General features: G+C 43.0%; 2 protein-coding genes across 3 annotated transcripts; one reads left to right on the top strand and one right to left on the bottom strand.

Moving 5' to 3' along the window:
* The first annotated feature begins 2036 nt into the window (after positions 1-2036).
* LOC110952927 (serine protease 23) lies at positions 2037-5849 on the top strand. Of its 2 annotated transcripts, none has more exons than XM_022196696.2 (2): positions 2037-2585; positions 4150-5849. In XM_022196696.2, the coding sequence occupies exon 2, from the start codon at positions 4167-4169 to the stop codon at positions 5307-5309; it is 1143 nt and encodes a 380-aa protein (XP_022052388.1). In that variant the 5' UTR covers positions 2037-2585; positions 4150-4166; the 3' UTR covers positions 5310-5849. The 2 variants fall into 2 exon arrangements, with proteins under 2 accessions (XP_022052388.1, XP_022052387.1); XM_022196695.2 differs by lacking the exon at positions 2037-2585 and adding an exon at positions 2612-3954.
* Positions 5850-6412: 563 nt separating this feature from the next.
* cfl1 (cofilin 1) lies at positions 6413-12597 on the bottom strand. Its single transcript, XM_022196697.2, has 4 exons — positions 12454-12597; positions 8887-9197; positions 8721-8797; positions 6413-7423 (listed from the first exon to the last, which is right to left on the bottom strand). The coding sequence occupies exons 1-4, from the start codon at positions 12454-12456 to the stop codon at positions 7311-7313; spliced, it is 504 nt and encodes a 167-aa protein (XP_022052389.1). The 5' UTR covers positions 12457-12597; the 3' UTR covers positions 6413-7310.

The raw sequence follows: 12597 nt of genomic DNA, 5'->3' as shown, positions 1-12597 counted from the left end.
AGAACCTATTTGTGATTTTGCTAAGAGAATATTTCTTGGCTGAAAACTGCTACATCTGGAAATTGTACTTCAGTGTACTAATTACATTTCTCTTTTGTTATCTGTGGACAGAGCAAGGGTAGCAGTTTCCACTTGTTTCCAGTCTTTGTGCTAAGCTAAGCTAACTGGTTGAACTGCCCAGACCTTCATATTTACTGTGCAGATATGAGTATGGTGTCAGTCATTTGAACTCTCTCCTGGCAAAGGAAGCACATATTTGTAATTCAGAACATCTTGTCATCGTGTATGTTCTGTTCTCTTTCAGTTAACCTTATGTGAGGAACATTTTTTAAAACGGATGAAAGAAATGGAATCCACTGACAAACACAAGCCAAGTTGCTTGATGCCAAACGCACAGGAAATCTCTTGTGCTCGCTGTGTGCAGCACAGAGACAGGCAGTGATACCATCATGCTTACAGGGTTCACATTTACACCTCTCTCACCTTTTGACTGCTACATTCCTTACCATCCACAATGATTTTCCTCAGTATCTCAGAGGGAATATATTTTACACTTAATCTGTCAACACCACACTATTCACTGCAGGTTTTATTACAGGGATGAGGAGCAGGTTGGGTAGGTGTTTCCTCTGTGGTGACATTTTCTCTGAGGACAACAGCGGCTGCATTGTGCCAACAGGCTGACTTGTGTCCTTGTTGGGAGATTCCTCAGCATTCCTGAAAGCACTGTCGCTGTGACTGGGAGCTCTGTTTTCGGCACCCCTGAAGCCTCCACTAGCTCTATGAGAGCGTCGGTGCACAGCTTCCAAAATTCCACAGGTTGACAGATCTGAAAGACCTCTTGGGAATCAAGGTCAAAAGACGAGGTGAACGCTACAGCCAACATGCCCCAACAGTCTTGTGCCTGCCAGCTACGATCTCTGAACGTACCAGAGTTGGTCTTCATGTTCAGTTATTATAGCTCTTGGCATGAATGATAACTGCAGTGCCAGTAACAAGATTTTTCTTGCTTGGGTGTAGCTGTAGGCCACTAAAGTGAATGCCAAATGGCCATTATGATAGGGAAAGAAACACTTATAATCTGTTGATGAGTCAGTAAAGCAGGAAGAATCATCAGTCCTGGTGATTCACTGCATTCAGTGTCGAATCTTCAGGTCACAACAGAGCTAAATTAAAACTATTATAGTGGTCCAAAACTCAGTTTTTATAACATGCAGTATGATTCCTTAAAACATGCATCAGTACTGTACTTGACTTACATACATACATACATACATACATACATACATTTACATAATATATGGAAAATATATAAATATTGGTTGTATTAACATAAATCTAATTATGTTGGATGTAAATCAGTTTTATTGAGTAATAATACAGTTCTAGATGTTGGCAATACACAGTTAACGTAGACAGTATCTAAATAAAATGAAATGTACAATTATTTTAAATATAATTACTATAATTTTCCTACAATCTATGTAACTGATTGAGATTCAAGGGTGTCTCACTTTCTGTTAACTCACCAAATCAGCATTGATGTTATAAACATGCATGTTAGTGAGTTAACATGTTGACATTTTGACTAAATGATTAAATGGACAACGTTTTCATCAGCTAATCAAATACTATCTTACTAACATGCACTTGTCCCATCCTACACACGTTAGCATTTTCACTGTGAGCATAGCAAGCTAGCTTGTTGACATCTCTGATAAAATTATTTATCCTCACCAGGGTCACAGTGGGGCTGGAGCCCATCCCAGCTGACTCGGGCGAAGGCAGGGGACACCCTGGACAGGTCGCCAGTCTGTCGCAGGGCTACATATACAGACGAACAATCACTCACATTCACACCTAGGGGCAATTTAGAATAATCAATTAACCTCAACATATTTTTGGACTGTGGGAGGAAGCCGGAGTGCACGGAGAAAATCCACGCATGCACAGGGAGAACATGCAAACTCCATGCAGAAAGATCCCAGGCCCCAGGCCGGGATTTGAACCGGGGATCTTCTTGCGGCAAGGCGAGTGTGCTAACCACTACTTCACTGTGCAGCCCATCAATAAACATGATATTCATTATTATTATTGACAACCTTTTCTCTGTACTTGGTGGAAAGATTTTAATTTGACTTTATCCAGTTAGTAATTCATGTTAAAGGTCACAAAAAAGTGTGATTACAAACTGTACTATAATACCAGACACTCCAGTAGCTAGGAGGTTAGCGGGTTATAACGAGGGGGCACTAGGACCGGGAAGACGGCGGGCCGCTGCTCGGAGAGAAAACGCTTCTTCTCAGTCAGGAGTCTTTATTAGAGTCTGTGTGTCTGAACGGTGCAGGTTTCAGATCACAGTCATTCCACACCTGGAGCTGCATTTCTACACGCTGTAAAAGAGCGAGCAAAGTTCCCCTTCCGGAGGGCAGGCAGGAGATAAAGAGAGGCGGGAGAAACTAACTACCTGTGACTGGAGATGATGATGAGGATCTGGGGAAATGATCCTGAAGGACTCGTCTGATGGGGAGGAAAGATTGACTGGGATGTAAACACGGACCTCTAAACACCTCTCTAATCTGGAGGTAATGTGTTTTCCTGTTTTGTCTCTACTGGGATGGTTAAAATGGCCAATTTCTTTGCATTAATAAAGGTGAGATTCACAGTCCAGGTGTTAAATGACTATTCAGAATGAACGTTGGGATGAAGTGATGGTAGAGTATTTAAAAGTTGACAGTGTGCTCCATACAGTTTCTGGCCTTCATCATCTCATTAATCATCTTCCCAGTTATATTTTAAAGAACATGTGTGCTTGCTTACATATGTTACAGGGATCTGACCTCCATCTGACTTGCTTGAGACACTTGTGCACTGCAAAGACATTCTGTATTTTCCCATTTAAATGCAGTACAGTAACTGGTAACGTTTGTATTTTCACTGCTTTTCCCCCTTAAAGATGCACTATAATCTCAAGTTGCTGCGGCAGCACCAAGATCAACTGCCTCCCATCATCTTCGCTCCAGTTTCATGTTGTTACATTTGTCTTTGCCTGCGGTTTTCACTGGAGAAACTGTTTCAACACTGAAGAAGACTCTGAAAACACAGTTATTTCATTCGTCTTACATATCAAAACTTGGGTTACACCTGTCTTTGCAGAGCTTGTGTGACATTTGGGTGACACTTACCATACCTAAGGAGGTGTGCAATATGTCAGCTTGATAAAATACACAGTTTACCTCAGTACTTGTCCACACGCCAATTTTCCACTTAAGATGATCTGTAGCTGGTGTGCTGTCTGCCACAGCTGTCATGTATCTGACACGTCCACATTTTGGAAGTGAATTTGTACTTTTCCTGCTTACAGGAGCTCTTTGTTGCATCTCTGCCTCTATTGCAGTGCTGCATGGGGCAGCTCAAAGGTGTGCGGACAGGCCCCACCCTGTCTTTTGTTAGGAATAATGCTCTGTTTTGCCGCCCTGCCTCGACTTGTTTCTTTTCACTTTTTGCACACCTGCTCTGTTCGTGCCATGAGTGCCTCGGGATCCTCAGCCTTTAGAGGGGATCAAGTATCTCCTCTTCCCTGCTAATCTGCCCTGAAACCCTTGTGAAGTAGTTAATGTTTGATGGAAAACGCCTCCTTACTTTACTGAGCTTTAACAAATATTTGATTGGAGAGTTGTTGCTGTAACCTGCTATCACATTTCTCCTCCCTGACCACTGAGCTGTGTTCTGGCTGGGGCACTTTGCTCCCTCTTTAATTGAACCTTTCTATGGAATTTCTGACTTTTTGTACCAAACAGACATTAAAATACTTGTTTGCTTCATCGGGCTGATCCTATTTTCCTGGTAATCTATATTGTAGGAACAAGAGGCTCATTGTTAACTCGCCACGCCAGATGAAATTCAGGACTGTGTTGCAACATTACAGTTTGCAAGCTGACCTCTCTCGCATAGGTACAGTGATTTACAATCAGCTGTGAATGGGCCAGATTTATGAGGGATTGCCGTTTGTGTGTTTGTGAGGCAGTTTGTTTGAAAATGTTTTCCACAATTGTTCTCTTGGCAAACACGCAGGAATCCATGCGGCCTCTCACAGAGACCCTGCTAAGCTGTTTTCCTCATGCGTGATTATTTTCTGTGTCCTTGCAGTGTTTTCCGTCACCACGATGACGCCACATGAGAGCTTCCTCAGAACTCACCTGCTCCTCCAGCTACTCCCCCTCTCCCTGTCCGTCCTCCACCCTCCTCACCATCTTCCCGTCCACCTCCCCACGCTGGTCCCTCACACTCCGACGCCTCTCACCCGATCTCGCTTCAGCGCTCAGACTCAGCTGGACTTCACCACCCACTGCAACTCCAGCTGCTTCCACAGAGAGCAGGAGGACCAGCTGTCTGAGAAACTGGCCTTTGAGACGCTGTATGCCGACGGCTCCCGCACCCTCACGACGGTGGACGTGGAGGATGATGATGAGCTTGAAGGAGACGCACTCCACCTGCGTCACCCGTCACCCAGCAGAGTCCTGGGATGGAAGCGCAGGCACAAACGTGTGAGGCGGCAGATCTACGGAGCAGACGGCCGCTTTAACATCCACGGAGACAACTTCCTGTTGGACTACCCTTTCTCCACAGCCGTGCGGATCTCCACTGGCTGCACCGGCGTCCTCGTGTCTCAGCAGCACGTCCTCACAGCTGCTCACTGTGTACATGATGGGAAGGATTATGTCAATGGGGCGCGGAAGCTCAGGGTGGGCTTCCTGATCCCTCCGTCCATCAACGGCACCAAAACCGGCCTCACCTCTGCCAAGAAGCCTGTGGTTCGCTGGGTGCGAGTGAAACGCACCCGTGTGCCAAAGGGCTGGATCCAGGGCCCTCAAGAGGTCAGCATGGACTTTGATTACGCCCTGCTGGAGCTGCGTTGGCCTCACCAGCGCCCATTCATGCGGCTCTCAGTGGCTCCTTCCTCTGATGATCTAGCGGGGAACCGCATCCACTTCTCTGGTTTTGACAGCGACCGGCCCGGGGAGCTGGTGTACAGATTCTGTCCGGTGGAAGAGGAGTCCAGCAACCTGATATACCAGCACTGTGATGCCAGACCTGGAGCCAGCGGCTCAGGTGTGTACGGACGAGTGTGGGACAACAGCTTAGAGCGCTGGGAGAGGAAGGTCATTGGCATTTTCTCAGGACACCAGTGGCTGGAAATAGACGGAGAGAACCGTGATTATAACGTGGCCGTGCGCATCACTCCTCTGAAGTTTGCTCAGATTTGTTACTGGGTGCATGGAAACCGACTAGACTGTGTCCAGGACTGACAAAGCATGAAAACACAAGAATGCAAGTGAACAACAGAGTATCACCCTCAGTGACCTAACAGCAAAGCAGGTCTAATTCTCGCCTGTATTTAATTTACTGCCTGTAACCTCTGGGCCCATTAAGCCAATCTGCCTGTGAGATCATCACTACGGCATCTTTTAATAAGTTTTAGCCCGCAGTCAGATTAATAACGCAGTCAGTGTTTCCACAGAAGCCACTTTTTACAAGAGGGAAAGAAACACTTTTCCTCATGTGTCAGTAGCAGCAGATTATTTTCCAACTGGGGACAACCGTAATCTACTGAGGATGTATTTTCATCTTTCCTGCTCTCTCTCTGGGAACATGTTTTGGTATTTTGATAGCTCTTCGAGGATCATTCAGCTGCTTCTGCTCCAAGCTGCATTCAGACTGTAGCTCACCGCTGCTTTTCAGCCTTCAGCAGACAGAATAGTCTTCTCAGTGGGGACTGGAGACAGAGTGTTAATTTTATTTTTTGAAAAATGCTTGATATATTTTAATAAACAGAGATTTATAACAAGCGTTTGTGTCAGTAGTTTTGAATGGGTTTCAGGAGTGGTGCTGGGCTGCCCTCCTGTGGCGTTAACAGGTACTGCAGCTCCACGAATACGCTGTGACCTTACTCCGATTATTAATCGATTGTGCAGATTTGAGGTGGGATGCAGGAATAAGTCTCTGCCAGAAAATATAAATGAAGCAAAGAACTTTAAAGAAATGACGTAACTTAATTTTAATTTCCTGTAGCTATTCAACCATGAATAGCCATAATGGGCAGAAAATAAACTGGTACAGAAAATTTCCTCAAAATGCAAGAAATTAAATGTTTGGTGTTAAAAATTTCCATACGCCAGCTACGCCAACAGACAAACTGCCATTTTCTACACATTTGATTCAGATTGTAAAGTGAATACTGCAACTTGTGGTTTTTCAGATAAACAAAACACAAAAACAATCAAGACTTGCAGCCCTTCTTCATTAGGATGAGCTCAGTAAGATCTGCACATCTAAGACTCTCCGTCATTTTGAAGTGTCAGATTATCAAAAGCGTCAACACCGAAACAAAGTAAGAAAAGAGCAGAAGAAGTCAGTAGTTTAGTGCTTTTTATTAGAGATAAGGAGACGATACAAAACATCCACCATTCAATATTCAGCCTAAACTCTGACCGCTGGCCTTTCATATACACATCGCTCCCCATCAGACTTTCATAACACAGAAGTTTTTAAATTGAGGAAATCCTGTTTTTTTTAACAAGAAGGAATGTTGTCTTTTTACTACATCAAATGCCATGTTTTCTGACCCAGAACTGGAAATAAAAAGGAATCACTCAAGTTTTGGAATTTGCATGTTAAAATTGAAAGAAAAAAAAAACAAAAAACAATGGAATAACAAAACAAAGAAGAAAAAATATATATATTTAACCGTGTTCCACCAGAGAAGGTTTTGATACAGCTTGTGCAATCAAGAGTGAATTAGTTCATACTACACCTAGTCTCAACTACACACACTTACAAAACTTAACTAGAAGTTTGGCAAAAAAATGTAGTTGGAACAATTATTTGACGGGATTCAATGGTTGGAAAACTAAAAGGTTGTTGCCTGTCCCTTTCTCTGCAGTCGTTGAAATGTAACACGGAAAGAACAAAACCCTGTTCTTCACATGAACAATATGCGTATTAAGTTTTTATCATCATCATCCTTCCTCAGTTGTATCTTAATGTTTTTTTTCCTTTGTGTGTGTTTTGTTCATATTCTTTATGTTGCATGAACTGGAATGACAGTCTGCACTTTTGTTTTGTTTTTTTTGTTACGCTGTCACTTGAACCCAAAACCCACCCACTAAATCCCTCCCCGAGAGTCCCACAAATGATGCTGGTTCTGCTTTTGCCCTTCTCCACACCACACTGGAATGAACAGCTAAACCCAACAGATGTGTCTGAAAGGCCTCAGCCGAAGCCGGGGAGGAGGAGGAGGGGAACGATATTTATATAGGGGCTCCTTCCAGGCTCACTACTGATGAGCCGCCGAGCTTTTCTGCCAGGGTGTGCCGGTCTTTGAGGTCCTCCAAACCGTTCACCTGCCACTCGTGCTTAATACCTGAGATAAAAACAAAGGCAGCAGTCAGAGTGATGCATCGACAAGTTTTTAAGAGAAATAATATCACTAATTGAGCTAAATCTGTTCAAGTAGAAAGAAAAACAGCCCAGCTTCTCGGGTGCATATCTGTGGACCAACATGTTTACCAGGAGTGGGCAAAATCCTTCATTGTTGATTATGTAATTTAGATTTGTCAGCAAGAATGGATAAAATATTCACTTGTTCAGCAAACAGTACCTAACCATGTAAGGTATTTAAATCACGCCGGTGCAAAATAAAGACAAAAATCCAATCCAGCGTCGATATTTACAACACAATAGCCTAGACATGGTTGAAGGTTTAAGAGCTAGATAACAGATATAAATGGTACACAGAACTGACCGTAGACAAATTTATATTGTCTCATGCTATACATAGTCCCATCGCCTAGCTCTGCTGTTTAACTCAGTTATTGTGTGATTGAATTACATTTGGCTTCTCAAACTGGAAAAATCTGATCTACATAAATAAAAAGGATCTTATTGTATTGTTTGGCTCACTTCATGTTAAAACGTTAACCTTCAGACAAATGAGAAGCACACATGTCCACCTATTCAGGAATAAACAACTGAAGGTCAGGACAAAAATCAAAAAGGTCTTGAGTGATGTAGCCTCTACAGACACAGCTGAACCAGTAACTAATGATCTGCTTCTGAGAAACTGTGATAATATCAGCAGTTCACTGTGTTGAAATCTCATATTCATAGCCTCTTTAGATCCACCTGTGGCATATGTCAATAATATAACTCAATACTGAAGCACAGTGAGCACCAACACTTGTTTAGAAACCCGAGTTGCTTTATGTCGGAGCAAAAACAAGCATAATATGTGCTCCTTTTTAGCTCAGTTTGCAACGACTCCAACAGACAAATAGTATGGAACTGTGCCTGCTTGCCATTCAAGCAAAATTACTGTGCTGCTGGTTTTTAGATATCTGCCTGCTGCTTCTATAAAAGATGTTAAGAGAGCAGAGAGAGTGAAGGGAAACGCAACGACAGACCAGAAACTGAAAAGCTATAATGCATGCAGGGTCAGGTGATAATTCTCTGTGGGTTTGTCACAGGAGTGTTTCCTTTCACATTCAGTCATCTGAATCAGTGCAACTTAAAGGTTGGGTATAGGACAGGTGTGGTTCCGGTATAGGGTTCAGCAACCACACCCAGGTTATTGTTATGTCTAAATAAATACATTTGTGACATACATTCTTAAACTGTTCATCCATCAACAAAACCACAACTATACACACACAGCTACTCACCTTCAAATTTCCTTTTGATAGCATCTTTCGAGCTGGCATAGATCATCTTGCTCTTCAGGGGAGCAGAATCTGGAGCCCTGTGAAAAAAGGATAAAGTATATTAAAGTCTAATGCCATCTTAATGGAGTCCATAAACCGATCTGTGGGCGATAAAGGCTGCCCTCACCAGAAGATAAAGACCAGGTCCTCCTTCTTTGTTTCTTTGGTCTCATAGGTGGCATCATACAGGGCGTAGCGGCAGTCGTCTGGGGGCAGCATCTTCACAAAGTGCTGGTATGGGTCTTGGACGGTGTTTCCCAAGTCACCCTGCAGGATCTCTTTGCCATCATCCAGAACAATGTTCTTGAGGTCCTTGCTCAGGCAGAACAGAATGGCCTTCTTCCTCTTCCTCTTTTCGTCCTCGTTTGCCTGAGCCTTACGCACCTTCATATCGTTGAAGACTGCGATAACTTCATCTGTGACTTTCACACCAGAGGCCTGCAGAGACAACAGTCTGTTAATACGGAGCCCAGTGTATTTACAGTTCAACATGGCAGCTCTTCTGCTGAAACTGTCGCATGATTTTCAACGCCAAGGATGCCAAAGGAAAATACAATTTCATCACATTCCAGGGCCTGCGTACTGTCATTTCAAACAGAGCATACAACCATTACACAATACTGTAGAGTTACTAATACCGATTTCACAAATTATACAACCGTTTTATATAGGACCAAGTCTGTCACAATCTAGAGAGAAAATTTAGAGATATGAATGATAATAATGCTCAAGTTCAACAATTGATAAAGAAAATTAAGCAAATAATTTGATAATCTGATGATAATTTATAAATTCCAGCTTGTCAAACATTTTGACATGAAAATAAAAATGCCTACTGTGAAAATTGTGTTGGGGATTCATTTCTTTAAACTTTATTAATCTTTTGCAATTTTCCAGACATTGCAATCAGACAGATACTGAATATGTGGCCTATTCTCCTCACAATTTTCTAGACAACTGTAGACAGTCTTCAAGAGGCCAGAAGTGACGACATAAACACAGTAAATACAGACATAAAGCTAAAGAGAGGCCAGCATGTGACTATCATACTCAGAAGGAATGCTACCTATGAGGACAACTGATAAGAAGGATTGAAATGCAAAAGGTGTGGCCACAACCAGCTGTTAGACACAGTAGCGGTGCACAAGTTAAACTGAGTTTTAATTCTGTTTGGCATGCAAAAGATAAGGCTATAGTAACCACACAGAAAATAATGCAGCCAGTAAAGTTGGTCTAAAGTCCACCTTGAACATTAATACTTCTACATAACTTTAGTTAACAGGTGTATCAAGTATGTTTAAAACTTTTTTTCAAGTGAAGAGTCAAGTATCTGTACCATAAAGAGACCTATGTGGGTGAGGGTGTGGTCAAGAATTAAGCATTTTAGTGTAGGGTTTAGTCACAAACAATGGGGCCTCTGTTAAAATACAGAATACAAGTCACATCGCCAAGCCTCAGCTGCTCCACAAACTCACTCAGTCATGTCTTCTGACTCTGTTTAAGGAACTCCATTACAGGAAAATGCAGTCTCAGGAGAAGAAAACAGCTATCTACCAGTAATGTGTCAATGGAAAAAAAGACAACAATGAAAAGGAAATAATGGGGCAGGAAAGACGGAAAAGGAACCCAACTGCTAGGGCAGACACTGTATGTTTGCTCAGGGCGTTTAAGGCCTGTGTGAGATAACAGTGAATTCCAGAGTAATAATTAACCAGTAAACAACTGTACTCACTTCCTTAATCACCCTCATCAATAGACTAAGCATTGTACTTGTGCTCGTTTGGCCACAGTAAAAATATCTGCTGAAGTCTACAAATTTCTAAACTCTTTTTGCAGATACGGAAGAACATGACACACGTGTCGTAGCACTCATTCTCCACAACGATGGTAAAAAAAAAATATTGTGGTTTGTGCATTAGCTTCCTGTGTCGTGACTTACATCTGTAAAGCAGCTTCCATTTCTTACTCTGGTCTAATTTATGACCATACTGTTAATGTTCTATTATTTGTTGTAGCAGCAAGTGAATATCACCATGGCGATCACCAAGTCCAGACCTTATCTAATCCTAACCACGGATATGTTTCTGTACAGAAGTCAAGGTTCAACTGACTGGTACGGAAGTAGCCACAGTCCAAGACTTTAATTCCATGACACACAGGAACAGTTAAGATTACAGGCCTCTCACCATCATCCAGGTCAATTTTACTTGCAAACACAGGCCTAATTGGTTTACATTCAAACTCTTCATAAACTAAGAGTGCAGTAGGGAGATTTAATTGTCTGTGCAGTCTCAGCGATGAAAGGCAAAAGACAACATAGCTGAATGTTAATAATAAGACGATGCTGTATATATTACAGGTACACATGAATGTACTGTTTAAATTTCCGTGTTGCAGTGATGCAGAAAACAGCAAATATTCTCTAATAATGAATGACTGTATGAATGTCTGGAGACATCCGTTATTTTTTCTTATTGATAATGTGTGGTAGTGTAGCGGTGTGGCATACAGCGTGTGTAAAGGGCTTTTCAAAGTACATGCGCAACTAAAATAAGATGCGCAGCACCGACCATGAAGATCCAGAGACAGCGGCCCTTTAGCTTCAGCTAGCCGATCCAACGCTGCCAGACTGCCGTTACATAATTGTAACAAATCTGACAAAAAAAAAAAAAAAAAAGGTACAATCTTATAAAAAATAAAAAAAAAACCGTGGCCAACCCATCACATGCCAAGCGGCAGTAAGTTCAATCTAACTGCTGGTCCATTAGAACACGGCACCAAACAAAATGGTCCTTGCACCAAATTCAGGGTGGGGCCATGAATGCAGCACACGCACATGTGTGCGCTAGCTTGCTATATAAGGCAAAACTCTGCTCGAACCGACCATTTGTCTGTCAATTCACAGATTATTGTCACAGCGCAGCTCGGCCTGAAACCCTCAAATGGTGCATTTAGTGTAACTGTTGGATGAAAGTGATCTGATCTGGAGCACGTAACTCACCAGCGTCTAAAATACTGCTAGTGAGGGAGCCGTGTAGAGACAAAGAACAGGGAAATCTCGGCTAGCGCCAGCCATAATGGGTGTCATTTTCTGCCTCCGCTAACGCAGCTAGCGGAGCTAACAATACCGTAGATATGTGGCCCTGAGGCGCTGCTGCACCTGTCAGCGCTGCATCCTTACAGTGTCGTAATGTAGCCGTGAAATAGCCAAAACAAGATGCAATGGAAACACCGGAGCAGCGTCACGGCAAAGGAGTGGACGTTAAACTGAGACGAGGCCCTCTAAAGAGGCGATTTGTGGGCGAAACACGGGAGATGACCGAAATGGCGCCAGTTGTTTAGAATCGCTGTTAGTTCATCTGGACTGTCAACACAATCCAACACAAACAGCTTCATGACAAGTTTACTGAGGGCGATGGCGGTAAAATACGGCTTCGCTGTGCCTCGGGAAGGCTTTATTAGCTGTCCAGCTGGCCGGACAGCAGAGCTGGTGGCTGCTTGGCCCCGGCGCTAGCAGCGGCTGCTGCTGCGGAACACAACCGGCTTGCTATGTTTCATGCTAAAGCAATTTAAACATGTACAAAATAGACAAAAAATGATCACAGACCTCCCCATAAGGAAGGATTAAGTCTATATGAAATAGTCAAAGCGGCGAGAATATGCAGAAAAGAAAGAAAGACGACGTTGAACGTACCATGGCTGTCTCTCTGAGTTGTTCTCTTCTGGTAGGAATTGAATGGACTGTGATGATGAATGTCGCTCTCGCTCGTACACTGGACACACAGAGTGAACGCGCTTATAAGCGCGGCTCCGACTGACGCAACACGCACGAGCATGT

Source organism: Acanthochromis polyacanthus, chromosome 10, assembly GCF_021347895.1.
Source record: "Acanthochromis polyacanthus isolate Apoly-LR-REF ecotype Palm Island chromosome 10, KAUST_Apoly_ChrSc, whole genome shotgun sequence".
Taxonomy (NCBI): Eukaryota; Metazoa; Chordata; class Actinopteri; family Pomacentridae; genus Acanthochromis; species Acanthochromis polyacanthus.
Note: the sequence above shows the minus strand (reverse complement) of the source record. Positions and strands in the feature narration are given on the sequence as shown.

Excerpts from the sequence above, each read along its gene's own strand:
- cfl1 (XM_022196697.2), bottom strand. Across the intron at positions 8,798-8,886 it reads GACCTGGTCTTTATCTTCTG|GGCTCCAGATTCTGCTCCCC; the intron begins GTGAGGGCAGCC and ends CTTTTTTCACAG. Across the intron at positions 7,424-8,720 it reads TATCAAAAGGAAATTTGAAG|GTATTAAGCACGAGTGGCAG; the intron begins GTGAGTAGCTGT and ends TTTTTATCTCAG.
- LOC110952927 (XM_022196695.2), top strand. The coding sequence starts at position 3,897 with ATGAAATTCAGGACTGTGTTGCAACATTACAGTTTGCAAGCTGACCTC. Across the intron at positions 3,955-4,149 it reads AGCTGACCTCTCTCGCATAG|TGTTTTCCGTCACCACGATG; the intron begins GTACAGTGATTT and ends GTGTCCTTGCAG.